The following is a 26,757-nucleotide window of genomic DNA, read 5'->3' as shown; positions in this document are numbered from 1 at the left end:
AGAAAGCAGAAGGGCACTCTACTTCGCATCGCCATCCTGTGCGTCCGCTGTCTCTCACCACGCTCCCCAATGGAGCAATGACATCATCCACGGAATGCGACAGCAGCGGCCCCTAGTGATGAAGCGCGGCTCGTAGCGCCCTCTAGTGGTGTACCCTACACAACGACTAATCCTTCTATTCATCGGAGATAATCCGTCTATTGGGGGCTGCATTGGAAACAACACCCTATGGGATCTGTATCAAAACGTAGCAGCAGCCACAGAGTTCCCTTTTGTTTTGGTCAGAGAGTTTTCTTGAAATAGTCAATGAAAACCTAGAAAAGTCAGGGAATTTGAAGGCTGCAATATGGTAGACACCCTGAACCGGTGTTCATCTGAAATCTGAGAAGTGTTTTTTATTTTTTATTTTGTACCAGGAAAAAAACTGATTTTCCAGTTCCTGTGGTATTCAAGGGTGTATGCATAGATCCTTGTGTTTCTAGGTTTTATGTCTTCGAAAAAATGGGCAGGAAGCTGCTTTTTACTTCATGAGCCCACAAGATAGGGTAAAATTAGGTGATATGGGGTGGAATAGCAGACTTCTGGATGGAAGATAAAAAAGAAAAATCGGCGTGGCAGTGTGCTTAAACCCATACACGCTGGCTGGATGATCCAGGATTCCGAGGAACTGGAATCACGGGATGCCGACGTCTGCGCGGGATTTGTGAAGGCTGAACAGCAACACTTCGTAAGGCAACGCAGTGCATGCAATAGCGTAAGAAACTGCGTACATAAGTTGTCTCAGCGTTATGGGTCAAATTATTACAGATTTCATTCGCATATTTTTCTGTCATTGGTTCGAATATTTCGCGGAACTTAAAATTCGCGAAAAAAAAGAGCGCCCGCGAATTTCGCAAAAATTAGTTCCTTCAACCACTTGTCGTTACATGCACTCAGTGTTTGTCGATGCGAGATACTGAGTCACACGTTAAGTGGGCATGCACACGTCAAGTCGAAACTTGTCCACTACAGATGCGTGCCCTTATCACCCTGGCCGTTGCATGGAACTCTTTAGTTCATGCTTCACAAAGTAGCTAGTCTTAATTACTGACAGGCAGAAACCTTGGCTATGGTAAGGGAAAACCTGGAAAAGTCAGGGATTTTGGGTAGACACCTTGAAAAGCTACAGGGCCGAAACTGAAACAGACACCTTTTGGCATGCAGCACAAGAAGGCATCAAGAAGTTGTGAATGTCCGGTTATTGCAGATTTGCTTGTAACTACTTGTAACTACATATATGTAGTGACATCTGTGCACGAAGCAGTAGAAAATGTGATGAGATGACCAAATAAAAGTACAAGATACGGAGAATGTTTAGCATAAGTTGTTATTCGTCTGTCATTGTAATAATGACGCATTGTATGCTTTCCTGTACTCAAGAAAAACACATTATGCACTTCTGGGTGCATAGGAAAGATGGCACAAAATTAGGACATTTTATTCTGAAGTGTGTCTATATTATATTGCCATTAATTATTGATTAACTACTGATATCAAACTACTAGATGTGTTTGTCATTTGGAAAATGCATACCTGCCAACTCTCCTGGATTATTCGGGAGGCTCACAAATTTCGTTCAGTCTCCTGATTGTACTGACGGATCCCTTCAATCTCCCGGAACAATTGGGGCCTTGGGCTTTCCTTCTCTCATTTTCTTTTAAAGCCTGCGCAAAAGCATTCCTGAAGCATTAGCCAGCACGTAACACGTTTCATGGCATGACCATCCATGGCTGGAGGTCGCGGCAGATCGTGTGGTTCATTGTGTCAGTGTCTCCCGAGAAGACGTGCTATCGTCCTATCGTCAGTTCAGCCTCGTACGATGTTTTGTCTCCTCCGATGGTGCTCTCCAAACAGAAAAATACCTGCACGTGCTCCTCATACGTGCCAAGTGCCTTTTCACAGGTTCTGGTTGAGCACAACCAGCCGCGGATCGTAAGTGACCACGTGTGTCGGCTGTTCCGGAAGATGTTCCCAGTATGTGATGAAGCGAAGTGCCACTGGTGTGGACGGACGAAGGCCACTGCCATCATCGGTGAAATGGCTGCAGCCACGCAAAATGCAATATTTGAGAGCCTGAGACGAGCAGTCTTCGCAGTTGCGGTTGACAGAAGTCACAATAGTGCCCCACGCGATAGTGGCTACTTATTACTGGAGAGCGGAGTTTTAGGCACCGACAGGGGGCGCTTTTGACCGCATAGAACACAGTTTGCCTATCATCATCGCAGATGATATCGCTCTGTCTCCTGATAAGCTGAGGAAGGGGGCAGACACCTTTTTATGTATCAACATTCCTTCCAATTGGAAGATAAAACGATACGATTGTGAAGGTTGGTTGGCCTAGAACGATTTATGCGACAACGAGCGCTACCTGTTAGTGCATAAAAATCCGCTCCTGTATTACGTACAGGAACCGCAATACAGTGGCGTCCAAAATTAATGCCCCCCTCCCCCTCGGTTGCGCTGAGGCTGAGTGCAGTCATCCGAATTTTGAGTTCGTCAGGTTGGCAAGTATGAAAATGGAATGCAACCTATATGTGCCTTGTTGTATCTATTGTACCAGAATTCTATCATTCTGTGTTTATCTTTTCTTCTTTGCTATTCATATATGGTATACTAAGGAAAATCATAATTTACTTGTGTTTCGTTGTTATGGCCTCAAAGTGTACGACAGTGCTCCTTGTTTTCCAGTTGTAATCCTTGTCATGCCCTTGATGTGAAGTTCTGCAGCTCTGTGTATCAACCCTTCACAGACAGTTCTACTTGATGTTAATAGACATCTACTGCTCCCATATTTTTTTCTCCCATATTTTTAGAGTTCATTGCCTGGGCTGTCGAGTTTGGCTGTACTTATAAGTGGCAAAATTTTTATTTGTCTTTGATTAATGTCTATCTGTGTGCAGTATATGAATATCATCTACCGGACCTACATCCGTTCCAACATGGTGAAACTGTCAGCTGCTGCTTTGGCTGAGGTGACAGAAAAAATGAAAGCTGGCGAACCAGATGCATTCGACCGAGCAGTACAGGAATATGAAGCTGTTCTGCAACGAACAGCCTACCCACGCTTCCTTCAGTCTGACCTGTACGTGGAAACGGTGCAGCGCATGCAAGCATCTCGCAATTCTTCACATACCAGTGAAACGGTGAGATGTCTCCAGGATTACCATTACAATGTGGTGCTGAATGTAGCATGTGGCCAAATAATTGGCTGCATCTTTTAGCATTCTGCCAAATGTGCTTAAATGTGGTAGATTTATAGGGCCAGTGTTCGTGGTAAATCATTGTGGCAAAACTCTTTTTGAAATGCTATTATTTTCGTTCAAAGGCTTTTAATGTTTGATGAAGGTCAAATACGATCAATGTCGTTGGTGAACATTACATGCTTCCACACATTTTCTAAAGAAGCCGCAAAGCTCCATGGATTTGGACTCGTTGAGAAAGATAGAAGATTGGCCTACTTGGTACGGAATCATAGCTAAACAGTGCACAAACAAGACGAGGACGAGCACTGACTTCCAGCTGAAAATTTTATTTAGAAAAACTACAATAAGTTAGTCATACGCCTGCACGGAACCACGTTCACGAAGAAAAACCAGTTTGTCAGTTAGCACAATTGACGGGGTGCTAACACACGTGGGGCCCTATCGACTGACCTCTTTGACCTCAGTGATTTCCCTTGTATGTGTGTCACACACGTACACACCTTGTACATGCGTGGCCACTAGTGGTGACACATGAGTTTACTCACGACAGTTCAATTAAATTCCTGGACATCAACTTCATCTTTCATAGAGGACGTACAGTGGACTCGTATTAATTCAAACTCCTGGGGACCAAGGATATTTGAATTATCAGGTTCTCACCTAGATAAAGTAAAACCTCGTTAATACGTACCTGCTTAAGCCGTAATTCCGCTTAAGCAGTAGTTGCGCTGAATCCCTGTCGCGACTCCCATTGAAACCAATGTATTTGCTACCCGCTTAAGCGTAGCTGCTCGCAGCCTCAATATCGGTTAATGCGTACTTTTGGTCCTGAAACAGACCGTGCAGAACAAAAAAACTAGCTCCTCCCGTACCAGAAACAAAGATATAGAAGCATGTGGCTCCTCCAGAGACGGGGTGACGCCAGTATGTTACTCCTGCGAGGAGGAGAGGTCATTCTACCGCAGAGTGGAGAGGGCAAGTAGGCTCCAAACCTCCTCCCCCTCCTATAGTTTCGTTTCTCACTTCTTTGTCACTTGTGTTGGCTTGTGGGACAGTGCCATGCCACCGTGTCCTGAACACCAAAAAGAAACTGGACCTTATTCATACCATCGATCAGTTTGTCAGAAAACGGGGACTTCTTGTACAGCTCGACAGGAATGTATGTGGATTTGAAGCCGCGATCATTGCTGCAAGGCTGCCTCGGTACGAAGCGAAAATAATGGACTATCTTGTTGCAAAGTCAATAAATGGTGATATCTATCCTCATTTTGTCGAACATGTTCCATTTTTCTTCCATTAGACAAGTACGTGGACTTGTATTTTGAGTTTTTGGTTAAGCCGTACTACCGCTTAGTACGTAGTTTTTTCGCATCCCCGCCAGGTACTCATTAACGAGGTTTCACTGTACATGTGAAATGACAAAATATGGTTTAATATACAGTCAAACTCCTTTACAAGGAATGCTTTTTTAACGAAAAGACCATTATTACGAATGTTTTTCACGGTCCGGTCAGCGCTCCGTCTATCGGGTGCAATATAGGGTGCAATGTGTAATTACAACCTTTATAACGAAATCCTTTACAACGAAACTACCGAAATAACGAAGTAATTCTGCGGTCCGACTTCGAAGCGCACGACCCGTACAACGAAGTTTCAAAAGAAAATGCTCCCGACACATGGCAATGAACCGCGCAGCATGCCGCGCAGCGTCGTTTGCCTCTCTCCACCTGAGTCATGCGCCCGTAGTTTCCGGTTTCCGCGGGATTGTGATCACATTATCGGAGGACACGGACGGACGTCTTGTCCCTCCAGAAACCCCGTGGCCACTGACTCACTAGGGGCTGAACACATAAAAGAAAAGGGCTGCTGTCTTTTTTGGTATTGTGACTGATAGTGTACTGACCGAAAGTGTGGTGCTTTGAACACTCTTGTTAAGAAAAAGATAAGAGTTTTTTTAGCCTGAAGGAAATAAATGACTAAATAAGCTTGCATATGTCATGAGCCGTTTGAGTCCATAACCGGGCTGCCTTAATTAGCAGTCTTGACTAATGTATAGACATTCGCTCATAGATTGAGAAGTTCCCCGTCAAAAATAACTCGTTACGAGTTAAGTTACCATGTGAAAAATGTAACTAAGTTAATAACGAAGTTCTTCAGCCTGAAATGTAACTCGCAGTTAAGGAGATACTTAAAAAAAAGAACGAGTTACTTCCAAGTTACTTCGGACACAAAATAGCACAACACAGACGCAGCGTGCATGAGCATTTGAGTTCGACCTTGAGTTGCCTCTAGAGGAGTGCAACACGCTTAGATAGTTTTCGTTTATGTCCAACAATTTGAATGCTTTGCATCTTACTTCCTGTGGGCGCACAATGATTCAGCTTCATTTCAATGACAGCGGCTCTTACTTCCTGAATAGAATACTGTCATTGATTCTGTGGCATAAAATGCCATGAAAGAACCGGAGAGAAAGCAAGAAAATAAGTGGGCGTGAGTGAAAATCGAATTAAAAGTAACTTGGAACTTAGCTGAAATTACTTAGGCAAAGCTACCTGAAAAAGAAACAAGTCCCTCTGAAAGTTACCTCGGCGCAAAAGTACCGAGTTAAGTTACAAGTTACCAAAAAAAGGAACTTAGTTACAGTAACGAGTTACCTCGAACTCTGCATTTGCTCTACGGTGCTTTACATTCAGAAACAAGAACCGCGTTGCCTGCAACGGTGGTGACACCAGTCATCGGCTCCACGAAGCGTACCGTAAATAAACCTCCGTGCAGTTCGTATTCAGACTTGTTCCCAGAAATATGTTGTGATAGGGGAAACTGATGCGAAACTAGAGGAGCAGTCTAGAGGCCCACAACTTTGTTTCTGTTTTTGGTCAGTATGGAATGCTAGGCGGCCGAAAACAGTTTTCCCACAATTAGTGCAACCGTAGCGAAATTGGGATGCCTGCAATAGCTCCCCGAAGCTCCCGTGCGCGAAACACCCTCCTTCGCCTTCACGAAAGGCACGTGATGAGCGCCGCCACGCGCATCACTATGTGGCGCAAGTGGTAAGGACGCTCCTCATTGGACCTGGGATCATATGATCGAGGTGAGCAACATCGCGCAGGCCAGAGCGTCTGCTACCGCTTCGGAGACGCCATGCGTTCTCCGGCTACGTGATGTCCGAAACGGAGGGTTTGCAGGCTGTCCACGACACAACCACGATTTTTTGGGACCGCAGACACCACGGGAAGAACGAGTGGTGCAGCCCGAAATTAACTGCGCTTGTACAGCGAAAACCCCGTGCTTCCAGACAGTGTGCAGCCTGTCTGACCGTTTTCACAGCGCAGTTGGTTCAGTGGCTAACAGGTGGCGCCACAATACCGCCGCCATCGCTTGCTTTCTGCTACTGTGAATTCTGAGATTGCACAGAAGCCACGTATATATTACTCTTGTGATCGTAATATTATTTTCTCAGGCTGCATATTTGTTTTTTTTTAGAAAACGTGATATAAATCATATAAAGAATAGAAGTCAACAAGAAACAGCTTGCAATGTTCGTAGCAGACTGTTTTTCCTACGAACGAATGAGAGGCTCTCTACCACCAACGTCACAGTAGAGTGGGTGTGGTCTGCAGTTGTCACCGCGGCAGCGATTTTCCAAATTAATCGCACCGTGGTGAAACAACTTTGGACAGAAATATTTTGTGGGAATGCTTTTCACACACTGCTTTACAAGATGACAGCAGTTTTTGGCCGTGTTAGATACCACTTTAATGCTCCTTCAATCGGGCCTACGACTCTGTGGTCGGACTTGACTTTGATCGTTTTCACACGATGCGTGATAGGTTTTTCCGGGGTCTACCCTAATACGACACCTGTCATCGGCTCCACGAAGCGTACCATAAACAAACCTCCGTGTGGTTCGTATTCGAACTCGTTCCCAGAAATATGTTGTCATAGCGGAAACTGATGCGGAACTTAATAGGGCCTACGACTCCGCTCTCGAACTTTGGTCACCGCTGGAGCGGCAGACATTTTCACACATGCGTGATAGGTTTCTCTGAGCCTACCCTCGTACTATTGTATCTCGACTATTACGGTCAGTTTGAACCGCAATATTGCTGCACGGTCTTTTTTAACGAAGTCACCTTTACAACACACATTTTCCACAGCGCCTTGGAGTTCGTTGTAAAGGACATTGATTGTAGCAGTAGTTATACATATACAAAGTTATTTTCTATAAATTTTTCATTTCATTCACATCGCATCGGCATTATATATCTCACCAGCGTACTCGTGCAGCACGGATTTGAGTTGCATCTGTTGCCAGCCGTGGACGACAGTATGGTCTACTTCTGCCTCACACTGTCTGAACTGCCAAACTGTGCCGCTCCTTTGAACTTTCCTATCCAGCCATCTCAGCAATTAAGTCTTCTGGGTCGAAACATACTGCCAAGTTCTTCTGCCTTTACACGCAGGAATGTCCCGCTCATTGGAAGATCGGAGCACTGTGCGCGTTTTAGCTGTTTCGGCCACAAGAGCGGTGCATCTTGAAAGATGTGTCACTTCTCTGTCTCTTCCGTTTCAGTGCGAATCTACTCACATTCTCCAGGATCATTTCTTTGGCTTTCATGATCGTTGCAAGTGTACTCTTCGAGGTGCCGTGCTTGATTGCTCCCGCCATGTTCTTTGCGTCTGCTTCCACTTCCTGGACAGGATCAAGCTTTTCCTTCAATGAGAGGGATTTATATTTGCTCCGTGATGCCATTTTGTAGGACCACGGCAAAGTTCCCCGCTTAGAACGTGCTACGGTTCAAGCAGTTTTTTTTTTTCAATGGACGCTGTCAGCTTTCGCAATACATGTACCATGTGCCTCAACACACGCCACTCGAAAGTATCATTTTGCGAAAGTGAAAGTGACATATGGAGTTTCCGTGTCGGTTTACGGGAGAGTCAAAAAGTGGCGTGACCAACAAACACAGCTCAATGGCTCTGGGAACTCCGTAGCCACTTTCCGCTGGGGTGAAATGTTTGAATTAACGGAAGGCGCTGTTTGAATTAACGGGTCTTCCAATGCACTGAAAACATAGCGGGCCAACCAAAACTTTGAAATTTGTTTGAATTAACCAAAAATACAAATTATCGGGTTTAAATTAACGCAAGTGTACCGTACATGCTGGGCCTCCCTCCCTTGAGGGAACAAGCCTCTTCTCCCGCATGGTCCTAGCCATTCTGAACTTGTGAAAAGAGGTATTGCTCTTCTTTGTCTTCGTAACACACTCGATAAATCGTGCCCACACTGTATGGCTGGTAGTTTTACTAACCAAGTAGATAGCTTTCGCATAGCTTCGGGGTTATCCGGACCACTTGTTAACATCGTTGTGCGAGGGGTTACCCAACCAGCCTGTGATCACAACCAGAACCATTCAGGAAAGGGCATGTAACTGTCGTACCATACATACATGAGGTTTCCCATAACTTTAAGAAAATTGAAGGAAGGGCTAATGTGGAAGTGGTCTTTTCTGCTCCTAACAAACTGAGACAGTTGTGTAGGCGTAGCACATTAAAAAACAGCACCACACAGCAGACAGAAGGCAGGCACGACTACACAGGCAGGTAGGCAGACAGGCGCGCAACACAAACTCTTGTGTGTGCCAACCAAGCTTTCTGATATCAGTACAGTCGAGCCTGTTTATAACGATATTGACGGGAACGCGAAATCTGATCGTTATACAGTCGAGCCCGTTTATTACGATCTTCGATGGAACGATAACTCCGATATTGCGATCGAATTGTTTGTTCCCGTCAGCTCTCCCATTTAACTACATGTAAACAAAACATTGATATAACGATCGCCGCGAAAGCGCTTGCTCGCATATAGCGATCAGAATTCTCCCGGCGGTCGGTAAAATGGGTGAAAATTAGAAAGCAAGATTGCACCATTTCACTGAAAACAAATTACATTGGCATTTTCAAGAGCCTTCGCCTCCGTGTCCGCTAAAGTGAGAACGCTGAGTGCGCTTATCCACGCTTGACTGCTCGCGAGAAGTAGAGGAGGTTCCTCCCTCTCCACATCGTTCTCTCATCTTCAAGCTTTTTCTCTTCTTTTGCTGCGTGCTTGCTACGATGGCGTCCACGGTTCCGAGACGCTTTTTGACGAGGAAAGACGCGTGGCTCGACCCGAAGTTACATGTGCTCTACGGGTTTCGTACTGGTGCAAAACCGCGTTGTGAAGTACCGCGGCTTCGAAAACGTGTATAGGCAGACAGTTGCGTGCTTTCTTACTCACTCACTCACTCACTCACTCACTCATTCATTCAGACCGAGGCAGGCTACATTTAAGGACAAACACAACAAATAAGCCTCCAAACGCCCAAGGATCAATGAAATCGGAAAACTCGGGAAAAAACGTGCTGACACGAGGATTCAAACCTGGGCCGCCTGGAAACGAGAAGGCTCATGTTCGAATCGTGGCGTGGGCATCTTTTTCCTGAGTTTTCCAATTTCATTGATCCTTGGGCGTTTGGAGGCTTATTTGTTGTGTTTGTACTTAAATGAAGCCTACTTCGGCTAAATCCCATTGTTTACGTTGTATCCACTAAGCAGGGTAGTTTCCGTCAAGTACAGGATCTTCTTGTAGTTTTCTTAACGGACTTGCAAGCAAGACACTTGCCCGTGACATCAGAGATTATACACGTGAAAGCCAATGGCGAAAAACTGCGAGCGAGATATACAGAGAAAACACTGGACAGGCTCATCCTCTGTGTATCTCGCTGGGTGTTTTTCGCCATGTCTTGCCAACTAGCCCAGCTCTCCACCTTGAAAGCTAATAGTCGCGAACACATTAAAAAAGTGTGGGAAATCAAATGTGCTCGATGGGGCCGATGCCGATTGCCTGTGGACATTCGATAGTGACACGGAAACATCAGACGCTGACACTGATGAGCAATAAACACGATGGAAGTTGATGTTCTGAGGCTGGAACACAGAAGAGAGGACAACACACAACAAACAAAGCCTCAAGTGCCTAAGAACAATGAAAGAACGGAGTCACTCAAAAGGTTAGCCAGCTGCAGGACTCGAACCCACATCTTCTGGATTGCCGGTCCAGGGCTCTACCAATCGAGCTTAGCTAACACACCTCCCCAACGACTTCCAAGGGTGCGTCATTTGAGGGACAAACCACATCCACTCACTCACTCATTCCACCTTCACTGTTTGTTGTTCATTTGCCTCTGCATGGTCTTTTGGATACTTTTCCGTTGGGGCATAGCTAAAATTAGGTGCCCGTTACAATCAGGTAAATACGGTAATAGGGAGGCACCGTGACACACGTACAAGAGAAATCATTGAGGCCGAAGAAATCAGTAGATTGGGCCCCATGTGTGTTAGCACCCCGTCAATTGTGCTAATTTACAACAAACTTGGTTTTCTTCATGAACGCGTTTCTATCCGGGTGTATGCCTAACTTGTTGTAGTTTTTCTTTAAAAAAAATTCAGTTTGATGTCCTCGTCGGTTCAGTGCCCTTGTCTCGTTTGGGCACTGTTTAACTGTGTTTCATTAAGAGTTGATGTCTCACTCCCAGCAGCAGCGAGAGCATCTGCGCTCTTCACCCAACACGTTGGTAGTCTGCGAGCAGCTGTGGTGAGAAGATGGGAATCAACCTTCTGAGAGCAATGTTGCCAGATGCATTGCAGATTGATTGCAGGGGTTCTCAAACTGGGTTCCGCGACACCACGGCAAGGCTTCCGCAGGCAGTTACCACGAGCGCAAGCTACGTGTTTACTCGCGTATTGAATGCACCCCAACCTGAGTGCCGAAATGCTGGTACTTTTTTGCTCCCTGCACATTAAACGCACCCTGACTTTAGTGACACAGTGAGATTGTGTCGCGTAGAGCCAACCAGCCAGCGTATCGCGCAGTCATTGAGATGGAGCGCCAGAGTGACGAACGACGAATGCCACGGACATCGAGGAGTATTTCGTCCAAGCTTGATAGAATGGAAGACAGTTTGACATGGGAGAATCGCGACGTTTCATCCCAGAGATGTTGCCGCGGATATCGCGAAATAAACTGGGAGTTATGTGTACCGTAAGTGTTGGGTTCTAATTTTCCCCGGCATATTGAACGCACCCCCTCAATGGCACAATGTTTTGTTGATGAGCTGATACCAAGGGGAGCCATCAGGAGTGCAGGAAGGACAGCTTTGGCAGCTTCTCTGGTTCGCAAGGCGTTTATCTGGCTAGCAGATCAGTGCCTCCTCCAATGGCACCAACTTGGGCGAGTTGGGCCAGGGAATTACTGAGTTCCTGGCTCTCAGTTCTTTATTAATGCCCTGTCCGCTTGCATAACGAGAAATATATGAGTGGCCATGGACAATGGGGTGTGAACCTTGCATGTTGAAGTTCATGATGACATGATGGTTGGAGATGGTATTGAATGGTGACCTGTGCTAATGTATTTCAATGCATTGACGACTGCTAATTACAATGTCCCGTGTGTGCGCAGAGGTCAGCAGATGAAGGTACCTCGTCACCACCTGTAGGGGAGCCTTCCTCCGAAGGATTGGGTGCAGGATGTTCAGGGGCATTGCAGCAGAGTTTGGAGATTATGCCAACTGTTCTGGAAGAAGAGGAAGATGCACACCCACCGAGAAACCCTCCACCAATAGCCTCCCTCACTGAGCATAATGTCCGCAGTCTCTACCGCTGTACTGACGTTCTTCCTCGTCTTGCTCCGAGGTCAGTTTAGTTTTGTGTGATCTGTGTGTATGGCTTGTGCAACATATGTGTTGGAGATATTACGTGTCAGTGGATCAGGAAATTCCAGCTGGGCTTTTACAACTGAGACAAATAATTTGTGGCTTTGAGATGCTTTGTTGGGGTGCAGAAGTCGGTTATATGAATGAATGTACAGGGCGTGTGCAGATAAAGTAGCCCCATATTTACGCATGTATGGCATTCCCTGCTTACCGCATGAACTTCCGGTGCGCAGGATGATACATTCATACGATGAAAACTGACAAAAAAAATCGTGCTAATGAAACTCTACAAAATGACAAGGTTAGCCACGCAGACTTGGCTCTCTGAGCATCCCGAATTGCCTGCACCAATATCAATATGGCTGTCTCTCTGCGGTTGTGCACAGCTACCGTTAAGGCTGCCACTGGTGGAGAAACAGAAATGAAATCTCAATGTGGATGCTTATACATAGGGCACTCAGTTTTCAGGTTTTATTTTTTGTGAAAATCAGGGGGAAAATATGGGGTTGATAATAAGAACCATTCAAATGGTAAAATCAGGTGATATACTGAAAAGTGCTGTATTTTCAGGTGAAAAAAAGTGACACCTTTTTGTGTTGAAATTAAGTGGAAGAATATTCATTAAGAGACAGGCTGATCATTTGGTTGGCATGGCAGCTGCGGGCTTTAGGTGGGCTGCAAGACGTGAAGTGCTGCCATAGTTTTTGGCAGTCGGGAGCGGTCGCGGCGATTGCCGTAGTTCGTGTGTGTGCGGATGAAGTCCTTGGTTTGCACATTCGCAAGCCCGGTTTATGGGTTTTATCGGGTCAAACTCTAACTATTTTGATGTAAATTAGGGGGTAAAGATGGGCTTTATCTGGTTTTCCTCGTAAACCAAGGGTTCTACTTATATGCTTGTGGGATTTGTAAACGCGGGAGACTTTGAGATTTATGCCTAAGCAAGCGTAATTTCATTTAATTGGGAGACGTTTTGTCTATTTGATGATAATTATGGCACTTCCTAGTCACATTGCAGAGGTGCCTTTACAAGCAGATGATCGTCCGTTAGCCCTCTGTTTGGTTGTCCAAATTTACATTAGGGGCCGGTCTCCTGACACGTTTATTCCATTTATTATCCATATTCATATTCCTCCCTTTGGCTGTTATGTCGCTGTACGTATTTTCGCCAGTTCTCCTTTGCTTGTGCTTTCTTGTTTTTGGTTTATTTACTGTTTTTCTGCTATGCGCCAGCTAACTGTTGAAGAGTTTACCCAAGTTGTTCTGTGGTACATGCAACTTCGTATTGCCACGAATCATCATCGCAAAACTTCCAGGGCAAGCACGAAACGGTACATCTCATCCCGGCGCATGCTGAAGAAGAAGCAAGAAGCTTCCAGACACATCGCCTGCTCTCACACGCACGTGCTGTTTCTAGACTTTTCGGCGCGACACTTAAATGCTTGTGCTCTCCAAGCTGGAGCATTCATTCTTTGGACTCAGTTGTGTTCAAAGAGCTATCACTCTTGTGCTTTTGCTACCAAGTAGTTTAATAAACCGTTTGCTGTTTATTCGACGACTCGCCGGCCCATTTCGCTTCGTGACATTTCTGGTGGAGGTGCGGGGCATTCCTTGTCCAACGGCCTGGAAGACCAACTGCGACAAAGCAGAAGACAGCTTGTTCTGCCTGCAGAATTCGGTCCATTAGAACCCCCTAAACGCAAGAAGAAGATGACTGCGGAGACCAGTACCCAAGTGGCGCAACCTGTTGCCACGTCCATAGCCCCTGCACGGTCGCCGAAGACATTCAGTGGGGAGTATTACGACGACGTGGACGATTGGGTCGACCACTATGAGCGGATCGCCAAGTTCAACAATTGGAGTGACGACCAGAAGCTCGTCAACGTCTATTTCTCCCTGGAAGGCACCGCGAAGACATGGTTCGAGAACCGGGAGACTTCGCTGACATCCTGGGACGTCTTCAAAAGCAAACTCCGCGAGGCGTTCGCTTTTCAACAACGAGCTGAACGCGCTGAACATCTGCTCCAGAGACGGATCCAGCTGCCAAACGAAAGCGTTACAGGCTTCGTCGAAGATGTGCTGCGGCTCTTCCGGTGAGCTGACCACAAAGCATCCGAGGAGAAGGTTCAGCGACTCATGAGGGGCGTAAAAGAAGAAATTTTTCGCGCCCTGTCCCGGGATCCACCCGCCACGACCGGCGCTTTTCTGGACGAAGCCATCCGCATTGAGAGGACCCTGCTCTCTCGCGCTACCGTCAACGAACGACACCAGGGCTACGAGGCTTTCTCCACGACCGCTGGCCTCGACGTCGGATCGCTCAGACAGCTGATTCGAGAGGTGGTACGCGAAGAAGTACGAGGTCTCCTCTGTCCTGAGAAGGCTGAAGACCCTTTGTCTTCGATCGGTGCGATCATCAAGGACGAGGTTCAGCAGGCAATCCAGACATCGTCAACCGCCAACCCCGACGCCGAAGTACCGAGACCAACCTACGCTGCCGCTGTGAGACAGGTGCCACCTGCTCGTCCGTCGTACTACGGAAACCGTTGGACGCCTCCTCGGCCTGTCCAACCTACTCCGAGCGTCTCGCCACACTCTCAGCCGTTTCGCAAAACGGACGTTTGGCGGACTCCCGACTTCAGACCGCTCTGCTACCATTGCGGAGAGGCCAACCACGTCTATCGCCGATGTCCCTACCGACGACTTGGCCTTCCCGGTTTTTCACCCGATGCCCCCAGCGCGGTAGTCGCCCCGCCGCAATTGAAGACTATCCACGGCAGCAGAATGCTTCTGCTGGCCCGCGACGCGACCTGTCCCCGAGCGTCCCTTACCGCAGCAGGTCGCCAGGAAGAGCACGTTCACCGTCACCGGCAAGACGACCTGTGTGGCGCAGCCCTAACCGGGAAAACTGAAGACTGCAGCTCCGGGAGGTGAAGCTGCGGACCGACGACAAGTTACAATTCCTCCAACTCGACGAACAGCAACGCAGCACCAACACGACGCTCGAAAAATTACCAATAACCTGAAAATACTCATCGACGGCCATGAGATGATTGCGTTAATCGATACCGGAGCCGACGACTCTGTTATAAGTGGTAGGTTGGCTAAGAAGCTTCGCAAGGTGCAAACGAAGTGGGATGAGCCTAACATCGGCACTGCTGGTGGACACGTCGTAACACCGACTGGCCGATGCACGGCAGTCATACAAGTGCGTGACATCCAGTATGTCGTCAGCTTTGCCGTCTTGCCGAACTGCCCACGGGATGTAATACTCAGAATGGACTTTCTAGTCGAAAACGAAGCAATTATCGACTTCACAAATGGAGTCATCTCTTTTAAAACGCTGGAAACAGCAGAAGACAAGTGGTGGGCACGAATAACCCCGGAGAAACGCGCAAACACGGACGTAACCGCCGTGACGACTCAGCACGTCAACCTGCCTCCCTTGTCGTAAGTCCTTGTGACCGCTACGTGCGAGAGAGCACCGACTGGCTGTTTGTTGTCTGAAGGCAACACGCAACTTCTCCTCGAACGAGGAATTGGGATAGCAAGAGGAATTGTGCCCGTAAGAAACAGAATATTCGAACTCCTGATCACAAATTTTCGCCCGGAGCCACAACACCTGGCGAACGGCACGAAGATAGCCGTCATCGTAGACTAATACTCCACCACGGATGTTTGCCTGATGGACACTGCTCGCATCGCGGTCACCACGGAACACGAGGCCGAACATTTCGACGTAAACCCTCAACTCAATACAACTCAAAAGCAAACCCTTCTCCAGATGCTCAACGATTTCAGTGACTGCTTCGCTGCATCGTCGAAAGTAAGACAAACGCCCATTGCGAAGCACCGCATCATCGTCGACGAAAAGGCCCGTCCAATTCACCGCATGCCGTACCGGGTCTCCTGCAAAGAGCGAGAAACGATCCGAACGCAAGTAGAAGAGATGCTAAGGGATGACATTATCCAGCCGTCGACCAGTCCGTGGGCATCGCCGGTGGTACTAGTGAAGAAGGACGGAACACTCAGGTTCTGCGTCGACTACCGGAAACTCAATGAGATAACGAAAAAGGACGTCTATCCGTTACCGCGCATCGACGACACGCTCGATCGCCTTCAAAATGCAAAATTTTTCTCTTCCATGGACCTCAAGACGGGGTACTGGCAAATTGAAGTCGACAAACGGGACCGTGAGAAGACTGCCTTCGTCACTTCGGATGGACTTTACGAATTCAAGGTTGTGCCTTTCGGCCTTTGCACAGCACCAGCGACGTTCCAGCGTGTTATGGATACAGTACTCGCCGGGTTGAAGTGGCAAACCTGCCTGGTGTACCTCGACGATGTTGTCGTCTTCGCAAGAACATTCGAAGAACATGTTGAACGACTAAAGCAAGTCCTCGAGGCTATCAGAACTGCAGGGCTGACGTTGAAGTGTCGATTCGGCTACGAGGAACTCAGATTTCTCGGCCATCTCGTGAGCAGCGACGGCGTACGCCCCGCCCCCGAGAAGACGGCGGCCATTGCAAATTACCGTGTTCCTTCTAAAGTGAAAGACGTTCGAAGCTTTCTTGGCCTTTGCGCCTACTACCGACGGTTCATTTCGAACTTTTCAAGAATTGCGTCACCCCTGAATGCCCTCACGAAGGACGGATCCACGTTTATCTGGAGTGAAGCCCAGCAACAGGCGTTTGATGAATTGAAGACGCGTCTACAGACCGCACCCGTGCTTGCCCACTTCGATCCAAACGCCGAAACAGAAATACACACCGACGCAAGCAACGATGGTCTAGGAGCCGTGCTCATTCAACTTCACAACTGCGTCGAACGTGTCATCGCTTGCGCAAGCAGAACGCTAACCAAGGCAGAGAAGAACTATTCGACGACCGAAAAAGAGTGCCTTGCACTCATATGGGCCATCACAAAGTTGTGCCCCTACCTGTAGGAACGGCCGTTCAAGGTGGTAACAGACCACCATTCTCTGTGCTGGCTGGCTGGCTTAAGGGACCCCTCAGGACGCCTAGCGAGATGGAGCCTCCGATTACAGGAGTATGACGTAACCGTCACTTACAAGTCGGGAAGAAAACGCAACAACACCGACTGCCTGTCCCGAGCACCACTCCAGCGACAGGACAACAGCCTCGAGGACGACGACGCTTTCCTCGGTCTAATGAGCGCGACTACCATGTCTAGGAAGCAGTATAACGACCCCGAATTGAAGACGCTCGTCGACTATCTGCAGGGCCGCGCCGACAATGTTCCTCCCATCTTCAGAAGATCACTCCCAAGTTTTTCTCTACGTAATGGTGTTCTCTACAAAGAAAACCACGCACCACAAGGCGCTACGTGGCTTCTCGTTGTGCCTGGGGACATGCGCATCGAGATTCTTGAATCCTGCCACGACGAACCGTCATCAGGTCATTTGGTATACAGCCGGACACTGGCTCGTATAAGGGAAAAGTACTACTGGCCAAAACTGGCCAAGACCGTACACCACTACGTAAGGACGTGCCGGGAATGCCAACGACGAAAAACGCCGCCGGTACGACCTTCTGGGTACCTTCAGCCAATCGCACTGCCGTCGGCGCCGTTCGAGCAGATTGGGATGGATCTACTCGGGCCCTTCCCACGTTCGTCTTCCAGAAATCGTTGGATAATCGTCGCCACCGACTACCTGACACGCTATGCTGAGACTAAGGCAGTTCCACAGGGCACAGCAACAGAAGTGGCGAAGTTCTTCATCGAGAACATCGTACTACGGCACGGAGCTCCGACCGCCTTAATCACCGATAGGGGAACGGCATTTACTAGCAGGCTAACACAAGAAATCCTTCGACTCAGCCACACCGCTCACCGGAGGACAACGGCGTACCATCCGCAGACGAACGGGCTCACCGAACGCCTAAACAAAACCCTTGCCGACATGATATCGATGTACGTCGACGTCGAGCACAAGACATGGGACGAAATACTGCCTTACGTCACGTTCGCGTATAACACGGCTGTCCAGGAAACAACGGGATTCACACCGTTCTGCCTTGCACACGGCCATGACGCATAGACTATGCTGGACGCGATGCTGCCCCACGAACACAGTGATGTGGAAAACGACGCTCTGGACTTCACACAGCGAGCAGAAGAAGCCTGCCAGCTGGCCAGACTACGGATTGGTCAACAACAACGCGTCGATGAAAGAAGATACAATTTGCGCCGACGAGACGTACGCTTCAGTCCAGGCGACTTGGTATGGGTTTGGACGCCGATTCGACGACGAGGCCTGAGCGAGAAGCTACTGAAGCGGTACTTCGGTCCCTACAAAGTACTTCGACGCATTGGAGACCTGGATTACGAAGTGGTACCTGAGGGCAGCGTTCCCTCTCGACGACCCCCGAGGACTGAAATAGTTCACATCGTTCGACTCAAGCCGTACTACAGCAGTTAGCGCTGAAGACTGGCTGGAAGGAAACAACATGAAAAAAAAAAAAAAAAAGAAGGAGAAGAAACGGCATCGAGACGATGCCCCGTCTACGGAGGGGGCGATGCCACGAATCATCATCGCGAAACTTCCAGGGCAAGCACGAAACGGTACATCTCATCCCGGCGCATGCTGAAGAAGAAGCAAGAAGCTTCCAGACACATCGCCTGCTCTCTGGCAAACGTGCGTGCTGTTTCTAGACTTTTCGGCGCGACGCTTAAATGCTTGTGCGCTCCAAGCTGGAGCATTCATTCTTTGGACTCAGTTGTGTTCAAAGAGCTATCACTCTTGTGCTTTTGCTACCAAGTAGTTTAATAAACCGTTTGCTGTTTATTCGACGACTCGCCGGCCCATTTCGCTTCGTGACAGTATCGTAAAATAAGTCAGTGAAAGGTTCCGTGAGACATTCCACCGCCATCCACCGTGTAAGGGGATAATCCAGAAGTGGGTGTCCTGCTTTGCGGGAGAAGGTAGCGCGAAAAGCAAACAGCACGACTATCCAAACATGGTAGCCACGGACAAACTGAATTACGCCATCGTGGGGTTGTTTGAGGCTGCTCCGATACGTCCATGAGGAGAGCTACAAACCTTTTCAGTGTGTCCACATTGACAGTGCGGTAAGCACTAAGAACCTGCGCTTTTCTACCATATAAGATTCAACTGCTCCATGCAATGAATGAGGAGGACTATTGTCGAAGAGTGCAGTTCTTCACTTGTGAACTGTCATGCATTGAGGACAACCCGCTTCATTTGCAGTTTTACTGTTCAGCGATGAGGCCACTTTCCACGTGAACGTCAACAGGCACAACTGTCGTTACTGGTCCCCGACAAACCCACATTGGGTATCTGAGCGGCCGCTACAGTCGCCGAAGTCGACAGTACGGTGTGGACTCTCGCGTGAAGGCATTATCGGGCCCTTTTTCTTTGATGACACCATGACGGGAGACAATTATCTTCGAATATTGGAATGGGAGTTCCTGCCAGAACTGGAGTCTCTTCGTAAACAGAGGGACGTCTGCATCTTTATGCAGGATGGCGTGCCTCCGCATTTCGCCACAGAAGTCGGGGACTTCTTGGAGGAAATGTTCCATAGAAGATGGATGGGATGGGGTTCGCCAATAATGTCTTGACATGCTGGGTCACGATACCTGACCCCGTGCGTTTTTTTTCCTCTGAGATACGGAAAATCTAAAGTGTACAATAGAGAGATATCCAGCATCGAACAATTAAAGAGCAGAATTGAGGGCATTGTCCGCTCACTCGAGTATGGAATCCTATCAAGAGTCTTCACAGACGTCTAGCGTCATGAGGACGTCACATTGAGAGTTGGGCACACCATACGCATCTCATGACCGGCGGCACAGACTGCGTTTCTGAACAAACCCTATAATATTCTACAAAAATCATAACAGTCTAATGTCTTAATATGAGAAAGGAAAAGAAAGACACCAGATGTTACTCAGTCATAGCATTCCCCCAACACATTTTGTCACAAATGTACACTTCTTACCATTTCTAGGTAATAGTACTTATAAAGCCACCGCTGCGATCAGACTAGGAAGTGCCAAAACAATCACCAAAGGGACGGAAAATCATCCAATTAAAGGAAATTGCACTTCCCCAGGCGTGAATCTTAAACACTCCTGCGTTTACGCATAAGCATCCACATGAGATTTCGTTTCGGTTTCTGCAGCGGTGGCACCCCTGGGGTGGCCACATTGGAGAGCAATCTTTGTGTGGCTAACTTGCTTATTACGCAGAGTTTGATTACCACGATTTTTTGTTAAAGTTTATATCGCGTAAAGGCACTCTTGTGCACCAGCGGAAGTTCATGGGGTAAGCGGGGAACGCGTTACGTGCGTAGATGTGGCACTACTTTTTCTGCACACACCCTGTATATTTGCAACAAAGCCGGTTAAAATATATTCAATAACCCTATGTGAATATTCCAAGTATTTGATATTTGTTCCGGATACTGCAGTCATGTATTTGACATTCGATTAGAACAGTATTTTGTCGAATGTACTTTGAATTATTCGAGTCATCGATCACCCACTGCAATGGCACGCACATCTGGCAGTTTCGGTTTCTACAGGCTAAACTTTGGCGGATTTTCAGTTTCAGTGTGTGTAACACTGGGGCAGTGAAGATAACAGTGAAGATTACACCTCGCGTGTGCCTTGTTTTGTGCCTTATTCCATTGCAACATTGTTATAGTTGTGAGCGTAATTTTGACTTATTCAGGTTCATCACAGAAAATGCTTGCTCGCTGAAGTATGTTAACAAACACAGTTGTTTCGTGCTGTAAAGCCACAAATGGTTATTATTAGACGTACATTGTACCAACCATGGACAGGTTTGTCCGTGAGAACATACGTACCGTATTTACTCGCATAATTTGTGCACTTTTTTAACCGAAAAATGATGCGAAGGTTGGGGGTGCGCAAATTACGCTAGGCATTAACGAGATGACTTGAAAAATGTGCAAAATCTGTTAAAAAATGTTACGTTTCTTTTAAAAGATGGTCCTTTAGGTGAATAATACAATACAATCTCGGTGATACGAATCTCACAGGGTAGCGGAAAACATTCGTACCAAATTCGTATCAAAAGAATTACACCAAAATAAAAATTTAGGCAAGAAAATAGATAGTGACTGTTCATTTTCCATAACTGTCAGTGTAATAAGTCGGTGGTAACGATTTTCTCTCTTCATTTTTGGCCAGTGCTGCTGAAATTTGCGAGATGATTCAAAAAGGCCCAGCACGTGCTTTCCACGCTTTTTCTAAAGCGAGCTTCTCCTAAAGCACGCATGCGTTAGGTGAATTGCATATCACGCTGTGTCACGTGCACTATTTAGTAGCAATTTGTATTTGTCTCATGTAAATATTTGAGTTGCAAGAATAAGCTATGCGAACATGAAAAGATGGCTAGGCTTATGCAGTATGGCTGGCTTATACAGTATGCGATACATATATTTATACATTATTAAGGCCCTTCTTTTTCTGCTGCGGCAAATCCTGAATTTCGCAGCAGGGAACTATGAATTCTGCATTTTTCTGCGGTAAAAGGAAAATTACCCTAGTTCAGACAGAAAATGCTCTCCGTTAGCTCTTAGTGTAGAGGGGACCAGAAACTTAGTCCAAAGACTTGTGTGACTTAGCATAACAAGGTACATTGTGCTTTCTTCGGAGTGGGAGTGATGTTTGTCACTGACTATCAAATAGTACTTGCTGAATGACCTCTCTGCATGTACAGAGTTTACTATCACACAGAGGTACCTGACAGCTATGGACACCAAAGCAGGGGTCAGCGTTTGCATTCCACTCCAGAATCCCAGAGAGTTGAGGGTTAGAGAGAGGAGTTAGAGGGTTGTTCCAGCACACAGATGGGGCCATATCACGGCCTGGTGGCCTTATCCGGTTGGCACATCTACGCTGTAACGCAAGCTGACCCGGTGCGAGCAAAGTCCATTCATCTCGCGCATAAACTGAGTTCAGCACGCGGTTTCTGCAAAATTCTGCGCAAAACCTCACATTCCGCGGCAGACCCACAATTCTGCGAATTTTTGCAGAATCACGGAATCGCAGAAAAGGAAGGGCCTTATACATTATACATTTATACATATAGGCACTATTTAGTAGCAATTTGTATTTGTCTCATGTAAATATTTGAGTTGCAAGGATAAGCTATGCGAACATGAAAAAATGGCTAGGCTTATACAGTATGGCTGACTTACACAGTATGCGAACATGTTTGAACATGTAGTCCGTGTCACTACAAAACAGTGAAGTATGCATGTTTAAAAAATACAGGGTGTTTTACCTAACATGTCATAAAATTCTGTTTCTAAATCTACTTGTCTGAACATTATGGAGTAAACACTATTTATCTCAGGGGAAATTTTGCCATTACTTCTGAGCATTTTTATCGAATTTAATTTGAGAGAAATCGAATTTTCCCAATTGAAATCAGAAATTTGCCAAGTCAATCTCACTTGATTATCAAAGAATTTGCCTAAAAAAGCAACTGAAGTCAGGGAAAATCGCAGACAAGTGGCATCACGATGCACAGTGAATCGCGATTGCTGATGAGTGGTTGAGCGGCCACGCCGCAGCAACGTTGCCGCGAGTGGTAATTCATCAATACGACAAGCTCAAAGTCAGAAAAGTAGGGCAGTCTTACTATTTCCTCAATAAATGATCTGTTTTATGAGGGATCTGGTATCAAAACGTAGCAGCAGGCACCAAGTTCCCTTTTGTTTTGGTCAGGGAATCTGCTTGAAATCGTCAGTGAAAACCTGAAAAAGTCGGAAGTTGAAGGCTATAGTTTAGTAGACACCCTGCTTTGACTTTGTCTTTGACAGCCATCTTCTGATAACAGCAGCAGGGTTGCAACAAAAGTTATCTGAAAGAAGAGCGAGGGGGAAACAGGAAGGGGCGGGTGACCGTTTTTCTTCTGCCGCATCTTGCATTAACTTGACCCAGAACTGTGCTTGGCCACCAAATTTGCACTCCTGGAAAGGATGGTTTTTGCATTTTTTTTCTGGCTATTACCATTGTAGTAGTGAATGCATTTTGCACTAAAATGGGGTAAATCCTGTGTACGCTGTATGTCCTGAAAAAAAAAAAAAGAGGTTGACTAGGGAAATTTTGGAGTTTAATGCGGAAAATTCAATTTCACTTGAATTAAATTTAAAAATGCTCAGGAGTGGAGGCAAAATTTCTGGAGATAAATAGCGTTGACCCATAATGTTCAGACAAGTAGATTTTGAAATAGAATTTTGTGACACGTTAAGTGAAACACTGCGGGCTGCTTGCTGGGCAGGGAGGAAAGCAATAACCTGATACACCAGAATGTATCAATAATAGCAAATTTTTTGTATTGAAACAAACCTATGCCATTAGAGAATGGGTGCATCATCATTTTTGGACTCATCTCAAATGGGTGCATGTTCTTTCAATATCACAATTTGGATTTTGTTTGTCTTACACAAAATTATGGTTTGGTTCACCGTTTACTTTGGTTTGCTTGGAATTCCATCTAGCCATATCTTAAAGTGAGACAAGAAATGAGACACAGATAACTTATAGAAAAATATGCCTTGCAAAGTTTTCCAGGTAATTTCTAGCTAGATGACTGCTGATGGCTTGTTTTCCGTAAGCAATGAAGCTCTGTTTCTTCACACTTAAAGGAGCATGGAAGAGACATTTAATGTGGCTCGAAACGCTGCTTCATCTGTGAAACTGTCCACCAGGAGTCACAATGCAAAATATTTTCGCTCTGCGGTGTATTGTCACTGCGCAATAAAATTTACAAAGACAGTTGGGAAAAGCAGTCGCGGACGAGAGACACGAGCCCTGCGTGACGTCGAAACTGCTCAGTGTCTTGTTTCTTTGTTTTTTCAACTGGGCTCCCACGCCGCTTATACATGCTTGAGCTGTGCCGTTGAACGTCAGTCGTCACAAGCTGGAGCCCGAGATCCGTCATGACGTGTTGTCGTTTCCCGATGCCGCTCTTTGCACGTGGAGAGGTTTTTTTGAAGGTGTGCGAATCAGAGCCTTGCGTGTGCTCTGTTGGTCACCTGCGCTCCTCGTGCTTTCGCAGGAGCTCATTTTATTTGTTGCAGAAGATGTCGCAGCAAAAAACGAAAAATATTTTGGGGGTGACTTCCATGCTCCTTTAATAGGAGCAACTCACTTCGGGCATATACGGAAATAACGTGATAAACACTGTGGCCTACACTGCTTACTCGATCTGTTTTTGCCTTGCTTTTGGTGTATTTGTAAAGATTTATGATTTACAAGTGTCGTCTCCCTCTCCTATCTGGATTAGTCATCTCAGCTCTATTGACCTGAACGTGTTCATTCCATGCAGATCCAGAAGCAGCATTCCTGTGCCAAATCCATACCACGTGCGGAACTCGTACTTTGTCCCACCGTCGGCGCAGGATAGCGAGCGGCACAGCATGTCCTCGGGAGCCTATACGGATGATGCCAACACTGATGTGTATGCAATTTTTCATTGCTGTTGTAAATTTTATTTGTGTGCACATGTGTTTCAAAACCTCCGAGGTCATCGTATGAAAAACAGATATACAGTCAAACCTCGTTACAACGAAACGCGATATAACGAAATTCGCGATAGAGCGAAATAATTTGAATTCCCCGGCAGAGGGCCATAGAGATCAATGTATTTTAACTCCCGCTACAACGAAACACTTTTTAGCCGCCGCCTCGATACAGCGAAAGAACGAGATAAGGTTTATGACCCCAAAGCCGACTTTAAGGTCATGAAAACAAAGGGCGCAAGGAGCGTCCTGTTCCCGCGGTGGATGGCACGCGCGATTAGGGTCGGGAGGAATCTGGTGCCTACAACAGGAAGTCTGAGTCATTGAAAGGTCAGGGATTTTCTTCCGAGGCGTCTCCTTTTCGCGCTTGTTTTGAACTGTCCAGTTGCAGTTAGAGCCGCTCTAGTTGCATCCAAGTAAAAAGAGCACGAGACACAAGGCGCCATTGCGCGCGTGGGAAATGCTTCGTTCGCGTGGCGGCGGAAGTGACGAAATCAGCCTAGATGATTTTCTTGACGGGGACAAACATGCCGTAGCAACGGCAGCCTTACGGAAAACGCACTGTCATAGATGTAGAAGGTTTGCGGGAGATCGCAACACGATATGGAAAAAGCTGCGGCGGCTTCGGCGGCGTACGAACAATGCGTGACACCACGTCTTCTAGGCACGACGCAGACGCGTATAACCGGCTATTTCACGCAAGAATAAAATACCGTAGGTGCACTTTGGCGCTGTATTTGTAGTTGTTGTCATTTTTCACGAAAAACTTTTCCACATCGTAGCGGGAGTTATCGACGCTTATGTACAGCGCGCGCCCTCGCAAAGGTCGCGATCCGTGACCTTCAATTCGGTACAACGAAATGTTCGATACAACGAAAGAAATTGCAGTCCCCGTGGGTTTCGTTATATCGAGGTTCGACTGTACAAGGGTCGTTCGAGGTTGACCGGGACTTTGGCTCGAGAAAGATCAGTGAGTAAATGTAATTGAATAAAACTTTTGGAGGATGAAGTGCAATCCTTCTCGTGTCAGCGGCACGTGAAGCAGTGCACATGCAGCACCAGCAGCTGTCGTGGCAGCAAGCAGTGTATGTGCAGCTGTGCAACAGCAATGCATAATCAAGTTCCTTGTGAAGGAGAGCGCCAAACCAGCTGAGATTTTGCAAATATTACATGTACACTATGGGGATCAAATGATGTCAAGGGGAAGAGTGTACGAGTTATTCAAACAGTTTGGCGAAGGACAGGATATGGTGCTGAATGAACCATATGGACACGTTTGTGAGACTGCAATCACACCAGTGAACGTCGCCGGCATTGAGCAAGCCATCCTCGAGAACTGGCGAGTAACAGTTCGGGACAGCCCAGCGTAATACAGTCACTGACCGATAACTCAGACTCCAAAAATTTGGACTTATATTTGGAGCTAATCTTTTAACACGCGTGTATTCAACGGAAATACTGAAATGTCGACCTCAACATCAGTTGAGGATGTCACTGATGTTACTGCGATAGATGTGTTAGTAGAGGCGAAGATGCAAATTCATTGATGCTCGAGGGTTAACATTTGACGCTTCAGCAGCGTAGCTTCAACGTTGTATTCGGCGCCGATAGCATCAAAAAAGGTAAAAACGACGGACGGCAGCGTCGAGGATGTCATTGATGCACCCCTGTCCGCTGTGGCAATCCTTGCTGCAATGACTACACTCATTAGTGCGTACAATGATAGTACTACACTCTTTGAAATACGGCATGATACGATGTTGAACGTTTAAGCAGACATGTATAGGCACTTTTTAAAAGTCACTTTGAATGTTCTGAATGAAGGTTTTTGAAATAAAGTGCATTTATGCCATTCACTAAAACTTCGGACTGCCCGTTAATTGGGGCTGATTTCATAGCTCCTAGAAGTCCGAAAAATCGGTCTGTGACTATGTCAGCGTTGGCGGTGTGGAGCACTTACTGTTCTGCAAAGTCTGTACAAGATGGGTTCCCCGACACCTCACTTGTGACTAGAAGGGAGCGCATGGCAGTCTCTGAGCCCATTTTTCCAATCAGTCATCACATGTGATAAAACTTCACCCCATCGTCATCACCCCATATTTCACCCCAGAGACAAAAACAAGCAGTCTTGAATGGCAACGTAAGCCCCGCTGCCAAAGAAAAGGAAGATGCTGCCATCTGCTGGGAAGTCCATGGGAACTGTCTTCTGGAACATACGGGGTGTCATCC

At 46.8% G+C, this 26,757-nt stretch overlaps 1 protein-coding gene across 2 annotated transcripts in view; it reads left to right on the top strand.

The window, feature by feature from the left end:
* Positions 1-26,757, top strand: part of LOC135391455 (axin-2-like) — a 108,930-nt gene that overhangs the window by 25,616 nt on the left and 56,557 nt on the right. For both annotated transcript variants that reach the window (XM_064621713.1, XM_064621714.1), the window contains exons 4-6: positions 2,940-3,182; positions 11,737-11,969; positions 24,336-24,467. In XM_064621713.1, coding sequence (XP_064477783.1) covers positions 2,940-3,182; positions 11,737-11,969; positions 24,336-24,467 — 608 coding nt within the window. The remainder of the gene's footprint in view (positions 1-2,939; positions 3,183-11,736; positions 11,970-24,335; positions 24,468-26,757) is intronic.

Source organism: Ornithodoros turicata, chromosome 4 (assembly GCF_037126465.1).
Source record: "Ornithodoros turicata isolate Travis chromosome 4, ASM3712646v1, whole genome shotgun sequence".
In the NCBI taxonomy this organism is placed as follows: Eukaryota; Metazoa; Arthropoda; class Arachnida; order Ixodida; family Argasidae; genus Ornithodoros; species Ornithodoros turicata.
This window is presented reverse-complemented; position numbering and strand designations above follow the sequence as displayed.